The following is an 18,252-nucleotide window of genomic DNA, read 5'->3' as shown; positions in this document are numbered from 1 at the left end:
TTAATGGTTGTAATGAACAGTGTCAGAATGAATTATTGCCTGAGTCATTTCATCTGAAACATCCAGTGATTTACTGATAGTGTTTTTGTTCAATTTATTCATGAACTGTTTTATAAAAGGCTTGTTCTTCTAGGAATATATTTTTGAACAATCATTATAGTGGGTGACAATAGAATATTTCCACCTAGTGGGCAAAATGTGTTGTACACCTCTGTTCTGGAAGACATTCAGAGAGACTTGGAGATGGATGTGTGGGAGGTGCAGGACCTGGGTTTATGTAGATAGAACATCCAGCAGACATGAGAGGCCCCATGGGACAAACATTCACCGACACAAAGACGACCAAACCCTCTGACCAACACTATAAGAGACTATAATGGTGTTTGTGTGAGACATTGGGATCATGGTAGTGATTGTGAGAGAGTTTGGTCATCTGTATGCAAGTGAATGATTGTGTAAGTATGTAGTACGTTTCGTCCCATCAGTTCAACTTCTATCACTTACAGTAGGAAAAGCCTCGTATCACATAAGCAAATATTATATGGAAGAACTCTGCCACATCGTGGTCAGAGGTATATCTCATTTTGCTAATCTGCTTCTGCATATCTGTTGCATTTGCTATATTCAAATTAGCAATCTTTGTGTTGTCAAAATATTTTGTACTTTTTTGTGTAAAAAAAAAACATCAATAAAATAAAGTTAGCTACTCTCAGAACAAAAGTTAAAAAAAAGAAGGTATCAGGTCAGCATTTCACTTTATGCTCTCTGGATTGAAATGAAATGATATCAGACTTACATAGCTTTTTTCAGGGTCACTGTTGGTGCTTAGGGCACCAAAGAAATCAAGCTCAATCAGAAATTAATCGCAATCATTATATGTGTGAGAATCTGTTACATGCAATGGGATATTAAGATATTCGCACAATGGAAGTAAGCGATGGAGAAAGTTGGCAAGAGCACAAAGCAAACGACTGATGAGGATCCGTCCATGTACAAGTCAAAAACACAGGAGTGAGTAAAAAGTGAGGAAGGTAGAAAGCCTGTTTAAGGTCAGATATGTTGATCAGTGAGACGAACCTGAGGTTGAATTGAGAGAAAGGAGATTTATTTAAAGATCATTTTTATTTATAAATGCAACAGCAAACCTGCATGAATTCATAAGGCTATGAAAAGCAGAAAAAAAAGACAAATTATCAAAGGTGCTCACTAAAAGTGCACAAGTACACTTAAGCAATATGAACTTATATAACTAATGAATAGACCAGTGGTCCCCAAAGATTTTCTGGGCCCCCCTATGGACAGTAGAGTTTGTAAAAAATCATAATTATATTTAACAACAGGATTAATGAGGTGAAGGTTAACTGTATGTATATTTAAGGTTTTATGTAACAGAAGAAGTTCCTCCTCTCATTGCAGTCTCTGATCCCAAAGGATGAGTTCCTGTTATTCTCCAGGACTCCACACCTCTCAGCCGGGCAACTTGGAATGTTCTGGTACTGCACCGGTTCTCCACCCACCCAGAACCACTCATCACCAAGGTAACGCAGGCCTGTCCACATCTACCGACATGTAGCAGGGAGGTCAACACAAACACTGAGGATGTGTTGGTAAAGAACACCAGAGTGTAAACAGCGACCCACCTCCTCAGTGGTTGCCAATTGGGCTTTCTCTTGTGCAAAGTCGTGGTCGTCGTCTGTGATGAGGGTTGCCAGGTCGTAGCTGTTGGCCTTGTTCAGGGTCCTGCAGTGCTCCAGCGCCTCGTCCCATGTTTTATTCTCCTTCACCAGGGTCAGTGACTCATCATAACACATGAACATGTGTCTCTGATCACACCCATCATTCCTCCACTCATTGGTGAACGACACCTTATAAGCGCAGTGTTGGTTTGAGTCTGGTTCTACAAGAAACAGTGGAGAAATATATTCCACCCATGAAATCCGGAGATCATTCGGCAAATTATAACACTGATATGAAGACGGCTCCATTTCATGTTAAGCTCCAAAGGCAGTGGAGAGCACAGTCACCCGTTAACGTATGAGAAAATGAAATGAGAAATTTTATTTCAGATTTAAACCTTCCTTCATACTTTTGGATTTTTAATTTTAAAAGATTTATTAAAATTATTTATTAAAATATTGGATGGAACAAACAGAAAAGCGTTTTGTTAAAAATAAACGATTTTCAAGTTTTCTAACTAGTCTCTATCATTACATGAACTGTGATGTTTTCCTTACCGTTGAAGTCCCAGTTGAAGAAGGTTGCTATTTTGTCTTGTTTGGACCATTTCCATGGGCTCGTGTCATCGTCTCGGTACAGTCCAAGCCAGCCTTGGTACTTGTAGAACTCCCAGATTTCTGTTTCATTTCTGATTGTGATCAGATCATCGTGTTTCTCCCTGCAGAAAGACTGGGCTTCTCTCCATGTCTCCATGTGACTGTAGTAAGAAAACGTTCTCTGTCTGAGGCCTGACAGCTGCGCACAGGCAAGATGGGAGGCGAGTAGCAGGAAGAAAAAGATGCAGATGTTCCTCATCTTGAATCTGCGCTGCGCTGATCTCCAGGTACCTGGAGCCACATAACCAGTTCTATTAAATCATTTCAGTGAAATATTCAGCTTCTTTCACAGAAAGACAGAAATACTGAATTGCTGCAAGCAGCTGAATTTCAAAAAGGAAGCTGGTTTCCTATCATACAAAACATTTATCTGCTGTCAACTGACTATTTTTAATTGCTATGATGAATAAAAAATTAGTGGAATTTAACAGTGTATACAAAGATTGAACTATATTCATTTGAACCAAATTGGATTAATCTATTTGGGCATAATTTAGACTGATTTGTGTAAATCGGTCTAATAAACCTTATAACATAAACCACCCAACTGTCCGTGTGCCATAAATTTGCTGCGTTTCCATTACAAATCTGCACAAAACTTTGTAACTATTGAGCCAATGTCAAAAAACACAATTTTCACAATTGTGGTGTTTCCTAGATAAGAAACACAATTAAAAATCCCACATGAAAAAGTTTGTTAAAGCAATAAGCCATTAAAAAACATGCTGCACCATTATTCTCCAGCCACTTCCTGTCATCTTTTTCTTTCTTTTGAATTTTTGATTCCACAACATCACCCTGTAACAGTATAAAGAATAAACATTTCTATCCAGTATAAGTATTAATATATCTTCCCAACATATGGAAATGTTAAAATAAAGAAGAAATTATTAGGGGGGTAAAATAGTAAATGCAAATATATTTGTGGCTAATTTAAACAGGATTTAACTTTGAACAGTTCTTATCTAAAATCAATCATACTCACCTCAAGGTGCAACAGAAAAGCAGCTTTGAATCTCAACTTCAGGTAATGGTGATGCTCAGTCTGTTGACTCAGTTAAGAAGCTCCACCAACCAATCAAAGCAAAGCATTAAACCTATCAGTCATTAGGGTGAGGTCACCACCCTGCTTCCCTCGCTCCTCGTGATTCTGCTTTGCATCTTGTCCTGAATCTTCTCACAGTGGCAGATGTAGAAAAAGACTACAAGACAAACTGTTCTGTCATCACATTAGCTAGTGGCTAATGCTCTGTTACAGCTGGAACTGCCTTGGATAATGAGCTGGGTTTCTTGTTTTCTAGCCATCTTTTTTTGCTTTTTATTTGGTGGGGTATGTACACTAATGGATCTGCTGCTTTTTGTTTTACTTTTTACTTATTATTTATTTATTTTTTATCTCTAATAATCCTTTGACTAAACTCATTATGTGTTATTGTATTTTTATACAAATGCTTTTTCAATTGCCTGTGAAGTTAAGTTTGAATGGAACACATTCAAATTCATGTCCGTCTCTTCCCTGTCCCTAAGTTGTCAAGATTTGGTTTCTTGCTTGACCCAAGTGCTGCCACACCCAGCGGCAAAAAGGTGGAGAGTTTTAATAATAATTAAAAAAGTAAACTTGCACAGCTTTCACAAAAGGAACAGGACATGGAGCCAAAGGAGGAGAAACAGATAGTGTAACAGCAGAATCCAGTGAAAAACGGGAACGTTCCTCAGTTTTACAGCGCGAGTTACAGAAAAAGAAAGTTAGCTAGTCTACATTCAGTCAGAGAAGAAATCACAAATATTTTCTTCTTGGCACCAAGTAGAGACAAGAACATCACAGAAACAAACATGTTTCTTCATCTGAACAATTAGACAAGCTTGTCCACAGACAAGCTAACTAGCAGCTTGCCTGTTTGTTAACCAAGCTAAGCTTAGACTTAGCTTGTTTGTTAGCTTGTCTACCAAATTGTCTACAGGCAAGCTGTTAGCTTGCCAACAACAGCTTAAATGTTTGTTAGCAAGCTAACAGCTTGTTTGTTTGTTAGCCAAGCTAAGTTTACATAAGCTAACAGATAATTCTGGTAACTCCAAGAGAAAAGATTAAATTAAACTTTAGCTCAACTTTGAGAAGTATCCAACAAAACTGAGAAGGTATTTCAGCTTCTGCACAAGTCAAACCAAAGACGACTCGTTCATTGACAGGATCTTTAGTGAAGTTGATGGAAGAACTGGTGAAAGTTTTCAAATAACAGCTAGAAACGCCTTTTAGAACTTGGAAAGTAAGTAATTTTTGAGGACTACCCTGACCTTGGTGACTTGTGTAATGGATTGACATTGACTACGGTCTAAATTTACAGTATTTGCATATGTGATAATAATCATTTGGCTTCCAGTTTCCGGCACATTTGCTTAATGGGATCTAAGGAGACATTAAACAGGAGGTTTGCATTTGGCTAATGAACTTTTGCTCAAATAAATCTCCTCATTTTATTTCTTAACCACTCTTGGGTTCACATCCTCACCCATCTACCCCGCAATATTTGTGGGGTAGATGGGTGAGGATTGCTTCTATTCAGAGGTGGGTAGAGTTCTCAAAAATTGTACTCAAGTAAGAGAAGCACTGCTTGAATATATTTTTACTCAAGTAAAAGTAAAAAGTAGCCATCCAAGACATTATTCAAGTAAGAGTAAAACAGTATTTGGTAAAACAGTTACAGAAGTACTGAGTATCAAAACATCATATAAAGTGTAAAAAATAAATAAATAATTTTAAAAAATACATCATCAGATGAACCAAAATATAAAGTTATGTGGAAAGTTATGTTGGTATTTTAAGGACCAAAATGAGACTAGTTCATATAAATAACATAATTGCAAAATAACAAAATCTGAAAAAGAAGAAAATTTTGAAATCAATTTATTTCAGTATAAAACTTATGAAACTTGAAGAAAAACTCCAGGTCTGTGTCTGGTGAATTTTTGGCTAAAACATGTTTGTTCTTCACTCAGTGGAGTTACCCACAGTGGGTCGAGTATCCAAATATTTTACCCAAGTAAGTGTAGTGATACTTCAGAATAAAATTACTCAAGTAAAAGTAAAAAGTACAGGGTAGTAAAAATACTCCTAGAAGTACATTTTTTTCCCCCAAAAGGTTATTCTAATAAATATCACTGAGTAAATGTAATGTGTAGCTACAACTCAACTCTGCTCATATTGAGTTTTTCCAATTGAGAGAAGTGTGTGTTTACTGCTGCCTGACTACCATCTTGTTTCTGCTGTTCCTGATTCCATCAGGAATAAGACTTAAATCGTTCAACTCAACCAGGAAAATCCTGTCTCACTATATTATTAGTTATGATAAATGTATATAAAAATGTAACTCAATTTGATCCATGAAAAAAAAGTTACTGTAGTTTCTGCCAGTAGATGGCAGTAGTAGTTTAGCTTTGCGAGCTACTGACTGATGCTAAGCTTCAGACTAACTAATGCTAAAATTTAAATTAAAGTTCAAACAACAGAGCAAAACCAAATTAAAGCTAATGACGAACCATAATAAAAGGCTGAGTAAACTACGTAAGAATAGAATAGAATAGAATAGAATAGAGTAGAGTAGAGTAGAGTAGAATAGAATAGAATAGAATAGAATAGAATAGAATAGAATAGAATAGAATAGAATAGAATAGAATAGAATAGAATACTTTGTTTTTTTTCCAAGGGGGAAATTCAACAATATCAGCAGGAAAGTGAGTGACAGGTGGAAGCATGTAGATACGCATAAAAATAAAAATGACGATAAAAAATGAAAAAAAAAAGAAAAACTATACAGTGATAAAAAAAACATTTGATAAAGACTATAGATTAAGAAATCAACATATGCATTTTAAATCTACATTAAAATAAAAAAACAAAACAATGTATGCTTCATACACTGGGATGAAAACTATTTAGAAAAATATGGACGTGTGCAAAATGTTATTTTTATTTAACTGATCAATGGCACATTGATGCATTGATTTGTTCTAAGGATTTCCTCAATGCTTTGATGAGTTGATAGTCATCTGGTGACATTGTATTGTAGCTGTTTATGAACTGCACAGTTATGCCTGTGTGTGTGTGTGTGAGGGCGTGCGGGGGTGCGTGCGCGTGTGCGTGTTTGTGTGCGTGTGTGGGCATGTGTTGTTTGTGTGTGTGAAAAAGGGGCCAGGATGGTTTGAATATCTTTTCATAATTGGAAAACAGCCTTTTTGTATTTATTTAGATTATATTATTTCAATCCAGTGTTATTTTTCTTTGGATTTACCAAAACATTTATTTGTGCAACAAAAGCAAAAACTAGAGAAATGTGTCCGGGGTCAAACCTCATGTTGTTAAAAGCTTCTCTTTTTGGTGTTTTGTTGGAGTTTTGTTAACACGTCATGTAGTGACCTATGTACAAGCATGAAATAAAACTCAGACCACTACTCAAGCATGTGTGTGGAAACTCCAGCAGTTTATTCGTCCTACTAATCCATGTCTATTTTGCACTGGATGTTTCAAGCTTCGCCCACTTCAGACAAACATCAAACAATGCTTATTTCTGCCAGCAGATGGCAGTAGTGGTTTAGCTTTGAGAGACTGACTGATGCTAGGCTACAGACTAAAGCTAAGCTGTCTACTTGGTATTGATCTGATACCCAGATGACTAGTATCACTAATATCTGTGCTGACCTTTTTCATTAATGTCATGATCATTGATTTGATTTCATTTAGTTGATTATAACAAGATACAGAACAGAAACTTTAGACAAATAAGTGTTTTTTATTTATTAAATTCCTTGTTTATCAGGATAACCGAGTCTTTAACTAATCTTTATGCAGCCTACATGGGAAGCATTTTTTCCATCAATAGCTAACACAAAAAGGTTGCTTTTCATATTTTATATTTCAGGTTCCAGTAAGATTTTTTTTCTACCTGAATTGATGATAACAACTTATTCAGCTAGCTCAAATTTAATCTCTGATCACAGATTACAATAAGAAAAGCATTCATTGCTATGTTGATATTCCAGATTTTTAATCTCTGTCTCTCTGTTGGAGGTCAGGGTTGAGTTTGGTGAACCCACCCTCTCCTCCATCCTCAACTTTCTTTTTCCAACTCAGAATTCTCTTAAAATTTAATATTTTTACTGCTTGTGTGAATTGGTGATGTTACTGCAGCTAAAATTGGAGCAATTTGAGAAAATGCAACAAAAGTTTTAATCTCATCTCGCTAATATTAATCTGTTACCTTGGTATTGATAGCAATGATATTTAGATCCATACGCTAACCACTGATTCACATAGAAAGATTGAGTTAGGTTTGATCAGTGTAAATATTTTATATATTTTGAAACAGAATGCCGTCCAGACCCAGTTATATAATCTGTAATATAGGGTTGTTAACAGGAACTCAAGAGATACTTTCTAACAAAAGAGTATCAAACTTGAAGAAAATGTCAAAGCTTAAATCTCCCCCTTTCATCATATCACTGCCCATAATGATATAGTTTACATTAATACAGCAAATAGAGAGTACTTTGAATATAACAGAACAGAATAGAAATCAACTTGAACCTTTATGGTCCATCAGTCGCTACATTTAGCAATACAGGCAGAAAAGTGACATGCAAGTCAAAGCATGTAGATTCAAACAAAGGTAAATATTTTTGAGACAGACTTTACTTTGACTAGGAATATTGCTACACATAGGACAAATTTAAAATATCATTCTAATCCTTCTAAATTGACCTATTCTTGCCATCCAACCACCTAGCTAGCTTAAATTGTCATCATCTACAAATGAAAAGCCTTTACTTATCAAATGGCTAAGCTATGACTGCTTTAAGATTTTAAGTAACAGAAGAAGTTCCTTCTCTCATTGCAGCTTCTGATCCCAAAAGATGAGTTCCCGTTCTTCTCCAGGACTCCACACCTCTCAGCCGGGCAGCTTGGAAAGTCCTGGTACTGCACTGGTCCTCCACCCACCCAGAACCACTCATCACCAAGGTAACACAGGCCTGTCCACATCTACAGACATGCAACAGGGAGAAACTTACACACAGAGGATGTGTTGGTTGACAAAACTAAAAATAAAGCAGAAAAATCGCCCACCTCCTCAGTGGTTGCCAGCTGGGCTTTCTCTCGTGCAAAGTTGTGGTCGTCGGTGGTGGTCAGAGTGGCCAGGGTGTAGTTTTTCCTTTCCTTCATATTTTTGCAGTATTCCAACGCCTCCTCCCATGTCTTATCCTCCTTCACCAGAACCAGCCTCTCATCGTAGCAAATGAAACCTCGATTAGCATTGCATTCGCCTCTTTCCCAGTTGTTATTGTCGATGTAGAAACAGTCTTTAGCTGATCCCATAAAAGACAGAAAACAGAGTTTTTAGATTAAATCTCATTAACAAACAATTCATACTGCATTATGTAGCAAGATCCCCAAAATATGCAACCCCTGCCAAAAACAAGCAAAACGGTCAACAAAACTGGGTTTTAGAGGTTCCTCTCCTCTCTCTATTAAACAGTTGCTGGTCGTATGATGTGGAACAGCTGCTTCCCTCAGTAACAATTGATTTTCTTTGTCCTTGTCCCTCTTGAATGGGATTTAATTGGTAAGTGATTGGGACATTCAATTTGAGCTACAACTATTTGGCCACCACTGATTGGCTGCTGTGATCTTTCTGTTATTGGTGCAGTGTTTGTCATGACGACAATCAGCTATGCTAGCACTAGGATTTGGTTCCAGTCAGCTGCCTTGGTCAACTGATTCCATGCATTTAGCTCTATGTTAGGCTAATATTTTTGGGAGTGTAGGCAGGTCCGTGCTTTGATGTCCCAATTTTAAAGGATTCTTTGAGTAATTTATCCATCCATCCATTTTCTAACACCCTTGTCCCTAGTGGGGTCAGGAGGGGTGCTGGTGTCTATCTCCAGTTAACGTTCAGGGAGAGAGGCGGGGTCAATTAACCTAACAATCATGTTTTTGGACTGATGGGAGGAAGCATGAGTACCCTCCAAGGACCTTCTGGATGCAAGCACTTTTAGTTCACTTTTAGTTCTACTATCTGCGCCACTGTGCAGCTCTGATTAATTTATTAGGGTGAGAAATGCATGCTTTTGTTATGTAGTAGGTGGGGTATCCTCCAACTTTTGCTCTACTCCTATCTATGACCCCAACTGTCATAGATGGGACCGACTGGAGTTGGGGCCAGCGCTCTCTCTCTCTTCATTGTTTAACTGAATACAAATGATGAAATAACCTAAATACAAACAACTTTCACATTTTTAACTTTGCTATGTTTTGCTTACAGTTACCACTGCCTTGAAAATTTGTGATCTCATCTCCACTAGACCATTCCCAGACTCCCTGGGCTCTGTGCAGTCCGATCCAGCCGTTATAATGTAAAGGTAGATCAACTGTTCCTTTCTTGATAGTGATCAAGTCAGTGTGGTGCGTCCTGCAGTAATTCTGGGCTTCAGCCCAGGATTTAGGTCCATTATAAAATGTGATGTTCCCTTTTCTGAGAGGTTGCTGATCTCCACAGATGAAATGAAGGACCGACATCAAAGGGACAAAGATGAAGATGTTCATCATGTTTCCACTGAATAAATGCCACACACCTGGAATCAGATGAACAATTTCATTAAATATTTAACACATAATACATTGCACATCGGGGAACTCAGTATTTCACCAGTAAGTTCACCAAAGTAATAATAAATTACCCCAAAGGTGTAAGAACCCTGTTAGTACCCCTGGTAAATACTGACATCGATAAATGTGTGCAACATTCAGTATTGAAAAGTTCAAACTGCATCAGCACAGAAATATGTTTATGGAAAGAAATGTAAAAACATACAGAGACAAACTAAAGTGCTGCATGGACGGACATGTTGGATAAAAATCTATAACTTTTGATAATCTCGACTAACATCAACAGTAATCTGTCTAAATCTTAACTCACCTCAGGCTGAAGCAGCAGTAGGATGGCTATGAAGACTTCAGGTGGAGCTGTTTTCCTTTAAGTACAATCAGTTAAAGGACTCGACCAACCAATCACAGCGCTGTCCCAACACGTGTTAGACATGGAGATTAACCCTGTCACATACATCCTCTGCTTTGCATATCCAGCTGCATATGTTAGGAAAAAAACCCCACTGAGTCTGATAATGTTGTCAGAACATTTCTTAGCTGTCGTCATCATTAATACAGCTGATAATTTGAGTTTGTTTTCTAGAATACAATAGAAATATCCTTTACTGTCCCAGAGAGGGAAATTCAGAGGACCAAAGTGCAGAGACCTCAGTGGAGAGAGAACCACTGATCAGACAGTTTAACAGAAAAATGAATGAACACAGAGAAACAACCAGTAGTAGAGAATGAAGAAGACAGGGAGCTGTGGGTACACTGAGGAAGAGATGGATAATGATGAGGGCCACAGGTGAGGCGATCAGGTAATAAGTAGAACTGGTAGGCTGAAGGGAATGAAGAGAGGGAGGCAACACAAACAGAGATAAAGGAAAACACTAAACAGAATTGGAAAAACACTAATCCAAGGAAGCTCAATCTAAATCTCAGGAAACTGGGACCCGTGGAAACCAGTGAGGAGACCGGAAGCAACTTCAGAAGAACTCTGGAGAGCAGCATGGAAGTCAGAGGAGTCCTCACAGAAACCCTCATCAAGGATCACTGTATTAGAAAGTTCTTAATACCTAGTACCAGTTCCTAACAAGCAAAGAAGCTCAGACGTTCATAAGAACGGCTGCAGCTGCAGAGGCTGGTGAAGGGGCTGCTGTAACTGACAGAAGAAGAAACTCTTCAAACTTCTCAATGACGCCGTCATGTGAGTCAAGAGGAAGATGAAAGCCGTATTCTGTCCTTAAGTGATCTTTTTGTCTCTGATTTGCTTAATGTTGCTAAAGTCTTGAAAACCCCTAGAACTGTTACCCTCCATGTTATCCAATGGGTCCAAGAGGAAACCGGTGTCCTCATTACTGTTAATGTGGTTAAATTAAATCCTTTTACAAACACCACTTGTATCTTGTTTCAGGGGATATGTCATTGAATTTGAATGTCATGTTTTTGAATTTACAAACATTCAAATACTTCAATGCTTCAGTGACAGACAAAAAATTGCATTTGTTAAACAGATTTCTGCTGCTAGTCCAACACTCTTGTGTCTTTTGAAACCCTGTCTGTGTCTGGTCTCTTTTGATTCTTTGGGCAGCTACATGTCAAAACACCAACATTAAAGACAAAGTATGGTAGTCAAGTCAAGTTTATTTATTCAGTCACCAGGCAGTTCAAAATGTTTTACATGATAACAACGTAACCAATCATGAAACCATCAAAAACAAACAAAAGAAACTCATTACATTTTCTCAAAAGTCAACATCAAAATCATTACCATACTAATGTTCTCCACTTTAAAGCTTGTCTATTTGTAGAAAAATGCCATAGGGTTAACTTTACCTGTATTGCATTCTTTACGTCATAAAGATTGCTGGTTACGGACAGGTTTGCTTTCTCTATTTGTATGTCTGTATATAATGGAAACAGAAAGTATTCAGGCCCCTGTATATTTTTCACTGTTTTTGCTCAAATCGAAAAGCTCATCAGTGTACACTCAGCATCACATCTTGAAAGAAAAAAACAGAAATGTGACAATTTTTGCAAATTTATTAAAAAAGAAACATTGAAATGGTCGTAAGTATTGAGACTCTTTTCTGTAACGGTTATATTGAACTTATATTGCTGCACATTTCTTCTGATCCTCACTGACATGGTTCTACTTTAATTCATCTGATTGGACTTGATTATGAAACACACACACGTCTATACAAGACCTCACAGCTCACAGTTCATGTCAGAGCAAATGAGGTGGAAGGAACTGCCCAAGGACTCAGAGACAGAACTGTGGCAAGGATTACAAAAGATCTGGACAAGGGAAGCTTCTCCTCAGTGCCAGATGGTTGAAAACCTGCATAGTTTGATAAATAACACATGAAAGACTCCCAGACTGAGAAATAAAATTCTCTGGTCTTATGAAACCAAGACTAAACTTTTTGGCATTAATTCTTAGCAGTATGAGTGGAGAAAACTAGGCCTGGACAGAACAGGATTACTGGTTGCAACTGAAGGAAAGATGACCAGAGATCCTGGAAGAAAACCTCTTCCATAGTGCTCAGGATGTCAGATTGGACACACACACACACACACACACACACACACACACACACACACACACACACACACACACACACACACACACACACACACACACACACACACACACACACACACATGTTTGCGCAGCTATCTTTGTGGGGACTTACCATTGACTTCCATTCATTTCTACAGCCTAAACCTTACCTTTACCCTAACCCTAACCCATTACATACCTAAACCAGGCCTTCAAATCTTCCAGACATAAAAACAGAGACCGAAGAGAGGTGGAGTCTGTGTTCTTCATTGGTAAATACAGTATATCTGTGTGTCATCTGCATAACAATGAAAAGCAATCCCATATTTTCTAAAAATAGAGCCAAGATTCATTTATGCAGCCTAAACCTTGCCCTTACCCTTATCCTGACCCTAACCATTACATACCTAACCCTAACCAAAACTCAATTCACACCTTAGTCCTAAATCTGACCCCTGACCCACAAACAGCATTTCCCCTTGTGGGGACCAGGCTTCGGTCCCCACAGGGAGCAGTGTGTCCCCACAACGTAGTATATGTCAGGAAAATGGTCCCCACAAGGTATTAGAAACAAACGCGCGCACACACACATGCACCCCCCACACACACAGAAAAGCATGGTCATCCTTTGTAAAATTGTCTTTACTTCATTTACATATGTGACAATTCGATGGACTCCAGTTTCCTGCCTATTTGCTTACTGGGCTCTGAGGTGTGGCTCACTGGTAGTGATGGATGGCTCTCTGTGTGACCGCTCTGGGAGATCCCTGATTTTCCAGATTATTTGGTGTGTCAAGAAAACTGGCATAGGGTGTGAGATCTTTCCGGGTGCATGCAGAAAAGGTGCATAGAGGCCTGAGAGAAAATAAGTAATCTTGTAGTTTGATTAAAAGCTAATTAAATTGAATATGAAGGAATAGTAAAATGAATACAAGTAATCACATAATAACCTTCTGAAATGTATTATCTGAAATGTGATCTGTAATGATTTCTGTAATGAATTAACTGTGGAAAGATTATGGTTGATGAATTATAATAAGTAAGAGATGTGATTGATTGTTAACTAAGGATCAAACTTGTGATAATGTGAAGTTGTAATCATTTGAAATTAATTCAAACAGGTTTAACAACAGATTTAATGTGTTTAATGAGCTATAATACATAATAGTGGGTTATAGAAAAAGAGAGGAATACAGTACAGTCCTGAAACAGGAAATGTCGCAAGCAGTTCTGAACAGATGGTCAGAGCGCACAGGATGGTTGGAGTGTTGAGTTTGGCTGAAGCAACGGAGAAAGGGGAAGTACGGGACTTTCCACTGTGGTCAGCAGAAATAGGTTGGGCAATGTGGGGGCTTTTTCATGATACATAGCAGATGTGAAGCAAGTCACGTAGACCAAATTTCCCCATACACACACATGGGGGAGAGATGCATAAAAAGGGGCTGAAAAGAGGAACCAGCCGTTCCCAGTCCGACGGCGCAGAAGGAGAGACAACTTGCTGAAGCAGATTGAGCCACGGACCGCACTTCAGAACCACGGGAGAGCTCGGACTTCACACCGCCAAGAAAGGACTGGGTTCCATCGCCCCATCCCTGGTTCTTCATTCGATCGTCGGTCTCGTCTCAGCCCAGCAATTACAAACTCTGCAACAAGACTTGGAGGAAGGACAAAGCTCCCTCAGGGATGAGGAACTGGGTTTTGCAAAAGGATTCGGACCCGTTCTGCTTTGTTTCTTTTCTAAAGAGGGTTTTTTCCACACAAGGCAAAGACCTCAACCAAGGATGCTAGAAATTCCTGTTGCCAAAGATCCACCATCGTCTGGGTATGAGTTGAATCTGCTCATTGAAATTCCATTTCAGAACTTGCGACTTTAGTCAGGGAAAAGAGGACAGGGTAGTATGATTGTACATGTAAATTTTATTACACTGTTTTTGAATTAATTACGATTAATTATTGATTTGTATGTCGCATATCCCTGCTTAAGCTTGCTTAATAAATTTATACTATAAAATTCTAAAGAGGTTGGTGGACATTGGAATTAATAGAGTCATTTAATCTTCGTTCAGTTCTTTTAATTAAGGTAAAACTAATGTACATGATTCCAGTAAATAGGAGGCTTCATAATTTCCTTTGGTGAGAGTAAATAATGACCCTGGGACTTACATCTAAGTCACTAAACATAATCTAGCCGGTTCCAAGTGCAAGTTATGATTTAGAAAGTGGGCTACCGTTAACAGAAGTGGTTATTGGAATTATGCAGTTGTGAGGGCTACTCAGCTGATTGTTTCTTAACTGTAAAGGGTCATAACTTCTGGATTGGAGGTAGTTAGAGCTAGACGAATCACTTTCGCCACCAGTTTAAATAGATTATCTCTTATAGAGTACTCTTAGGGTAATACCCAGGTCTCAGAGATTTTCCGGACCTGTTAGACAGAGAACTGGTCAGTAGGCAGCCCTGGGTAGTAGTGAGGAGTGGGCGGGGCTGACTATTGCAGGATAACCTTCATGGCGCCCAACGTGGGGCGGCGCACAACTGAGTAGGCGGGCCCCAAAGATACCAAGTCGGTGAAAACAGATGTGAGACTCTGAATAGCTCACTTGGGTTACTAACTCTTGGGGAAAAGAGTTAGTGGTGACTGATAAGGCCATCAGTCACAACCCTCGCAGTAACTGTATAGCATACAGGTGAGGGAAAGCTTCTACTGAGGATAGAATGACCAGATCCAGACAGTGAAGCCAGTAGCCAACACAGCCTGGACCCATCCCTACTCGAAAGCGCAAAGAGAGGCTTTGGGGGATAGGCGACTCGAAGACAAAGACAACTATGAGCGAAGAAGAAGGAGGGGAACTGGATCCCCTGCAAAAGCCAGCAATGGGACAAGGGGCAAGCGACACCAGCCGGGACTGGAGGAGTCATCAATCCCGTCTTTCCCAATCCACTATAACACGACTTCCTACAAAGTTAATATTACTCGGTGATGGATTGGAATCCTGGACTGAAATAAATAAGAAGATGTTCTTTGGATCTCACTACGCCACCGGTAAAGACATGGCTCAGGAATTAATGGAGATCCTAGTGAGGAATCACATATACTACTGCACCCAGCTCAACCATGGCCACCGCCTGGGGGTCGTCAGATGCCCGGTGAAGGTTGCTAAGAAGGCGGAGGTTGGGGAGTGGCTGGAATGGTTCGCTAGACTCCTTGAAGGATGGACAGATGGTAAGCTGCGGACTGTCTACAGCCCCTCCGAAAAGTATGACAGCATAGTAAAAACAGCTACACTGGCAGCGGGCATCGACGGAATCCTGGTGAACCCTCTCGTTAGAGGAGTGCGCCAATATAAAGAGTATACTGAGGTCATGCAGAGACTTTCAACCTACAAAGAAGGCAAGGAAAAGGAGCAAGCCCTCGAAGAGGCAGAGTCGGAGGTGGCTGAGGCCCCATCCCGACTGCCCAGCAGAACCACGACACCGACTCGCCAGCAGAAGCAACCTCCGAGGGATCTGATAGACCTGACGGGCGGCAGCGACGACAACGGCGGCGGTGACAGCAGCGACGACAACGATGGAGGTCCCTCAGCTCCACCGGGTCCATCGCGGAACGAGGACATCCCACCTGCACCGGCCAATGAGGAAGACCCCGAGGGACCACTCGTCGGCGGTTTCACCGAGGAGCAACTGGAGCAAGAGGCCAGGGACTGGTCCCCTCGACAAAGTCAGGGGCCCGGGTTTCATCCCCGAGTCCACAGCACGGAGAGGAGGCATCTACTACCACCTTCGAAGACCCCAGCGGCCAGCAGTTCCGACGAGGACGAGGAGGAATCGGACGAGGAGCAGCGGGGCCCCGGTCGCCCTAAGAAGAAGACTCAGAAATCGGACACCTGGAGGATGGCCCGAGAATTAGCCGAACTACCACCGGGGGCCAGCAACGTTAGGCTGCAGACCGGCCTCCGGGTTTATCAGGTTATTGGAAGAATATGGGATCTTGAAGGTGACGGACTGATTGTGTTCACCAATGACAAATACAAGATCCACAATCGAAAGTTCAGACACAGCCTTGAGGGCCAAGCAGGGCAAAATTACAAAATGGATTCAAAATTGCTAGAAGCCACCTGTAGCCCAAAAACAAGGGGAGAAGTAGTCTTGATGAACGGCTATAGTCTCCCTTATGGGGCTGTAATCCTAGTCCCGATTGACGTCTACCGAAAAGGAGAGAGTTTGGAGGAATATCGGAAGAAGATGTGGCATGGACTCGAGCGGGGCCTGACGGCGGCCAGCAACGAATGCATGAGAAGAGTGGTAGTGAGTGTACAGGGACTGAGATCGCCGGATCTGCCAAGGGACACCGCCAGATCAATTGCGGAGAACGGAGTGGTGAATATAGCCAAGACCAACAGTCATTTCTTTGTGTTCAAAGAAGTGGTGGTGGTGGTTGACCCCCGTCTACATCGACTCCGCACTGAGCAAGGGGTGAAATTGGCAGCTGAGATGGAGGAGCAATGCCGCATTAGCCATCCATCGCAAGAAATCAAGAGATATCCCTTAAAAATTCCCCAAAGTGAGGTTTTAAACACCACCCAGATAGGAAAAGCCAAGGCCGTGCAGCCACCCAGGATAAAGATAAAGGAGGCACCTGTTGAACCAGGGTTCTCCGCAGCAAAGTACGTTAAGGAATTCTCGTTTGAAGAGAGCCGCAGTGAACTGAAAAAACCCAAAGCGGGAAGAGTCAAGAATGAGCAGCCGACGGTCCCGGAAGAAGAAGGACCGATGAAACCAGCCAAGATTCGACCGCTGAACTCCCCCAGGAGAGAACCTCTTCGACAACAGCAGTATGAGGACATCAGTGACTCGGAGGACGAAGAGGAGCAACCGGAGATCGAACATCCTGGAGAAGAAGAAGAGGAGAGCGATCACGGCAGCGTCTTCTCCGACCCAAAGCAACTACCGGCCGAGCACAGGACACTCCGAACAGGACAGCACCGGGGTAAGAAGAAAGAAATAGAAACCTTTGACATCGAAGGATCTTCTGAGAGACTGGCAAGAGACGTGACCTGGGGTCCCGTGCAGGCTAAGGACGGACGGCGTACGTATGTACCAGAAGTCGGCCAAACCGAGTACCAGATCCCGGCAGGATGGGCCAGCAGATTGGGAGACCGGGTGCAGCTCGAGGTGGAAGCAACAATCGGAGAATGGGCTAACATCCTGATGACACCATCCTGCTCCACTCTGACAGCACACTATTCCCTGACTACCAACTTCAGGAATGCATACATTGGAATTATGTATGATGTGATGCTGCGACGACTGAAGAAAGCCGCCTTCAAATACTCCAGGGAGGCTCGACAGAAGTTGGACGAAGTGTCGGCTGATGAAGAGGAACCTCAGGCGACGTCTTCGGAACCAGGACCACAGATCCCGGTGAGATCATCAGGGGCGTTGGCTCAGCTACCTGCCGCTAATACGGGACAGGACGCTTACGCCGAGCTGAAGAATCTAAGGCTGGTGATTAGGAGTAAAAACGCAGACGAAAACAATGAGGAGTATCTGAAAGATGTTTGGCCAACCGTGCTGTCTACCACCAACCATGAAGGAGCCAAAAAGTTGTGGCTGACCAGCGTGACTGCGGACCCGATGGTTGGAACAGATTCAGCACAGAGCAACTATGAAAGGCTGGTGTTGGAGGACATGGATGATGAAGAGTCCCAGGTGAAGAGAG

General features: G+C 41.0%; 1 protein-coding gene across 1 annotated transcript; it reads right to left on the bottom strand.

Moving 5' to 3' along the window:
• Positions 1–1,373: 1,373 nt before the first annotated feature.
• Positions 1,374–1,835, bottom strand: LOC111611695 (snaclec rhodocytin subunit alpha-like). The gene is made up of 2 exons (XM_023349420.1): positions 1,641–1,835; positions 1,374–1,559 (listed from the first exon to the last, which is right to left on the bottom strand). The coding sequence occupies exons 1-2, from the start codon at positions 1,815–1,817 to the stop codon at positions 1,374–1,376; spliced, it is 363 nt and encodes a 120-aa protein (XP_023205188.1). The 5' UTR covers positions 1,818–1,835.
• Positions 1,836–18,252: the final 16,417 nt, after the last annotated feature.

This window comes from Xiphophorus maculatus, chromosome 16, assembly GCF_002775205.1.
Source record: "Xiphophorus maculatus strain JP 163 A chromosome 16, X_maculatus-5.0-male, whole genome shotgun sequence".
In the NCBI taxonomy this organism is placed as follows: Eukaryota; Metazoa; Chordata; class Actinopteri; order Cyprinodontiformes; family Poeciliidae; genus Xiphophorus; species Xiphophorus maculatus.
The sequence above is the reverse complement of the archived record's forward strand: the minus strand, read 5'-3'. Positions and strand labels throughout refer to the sequence as shown.

Coding starts and splice junctions, on each gene's coding strand:
- LOC111611695 (XM_023349420.1), bottom strand. CDS start 1,817: ATGTTCATGTGTTATGATGAGTCACTGACCCTGGTGAAGGAGAATAAA. Junction 1,560..1,640: donor AATTGGCAACCACTGAGGAG/GTGGGTCGCTGT, acceptor ACATGTCGGTAG/ATGTGGACAGGCCTGCGTTA.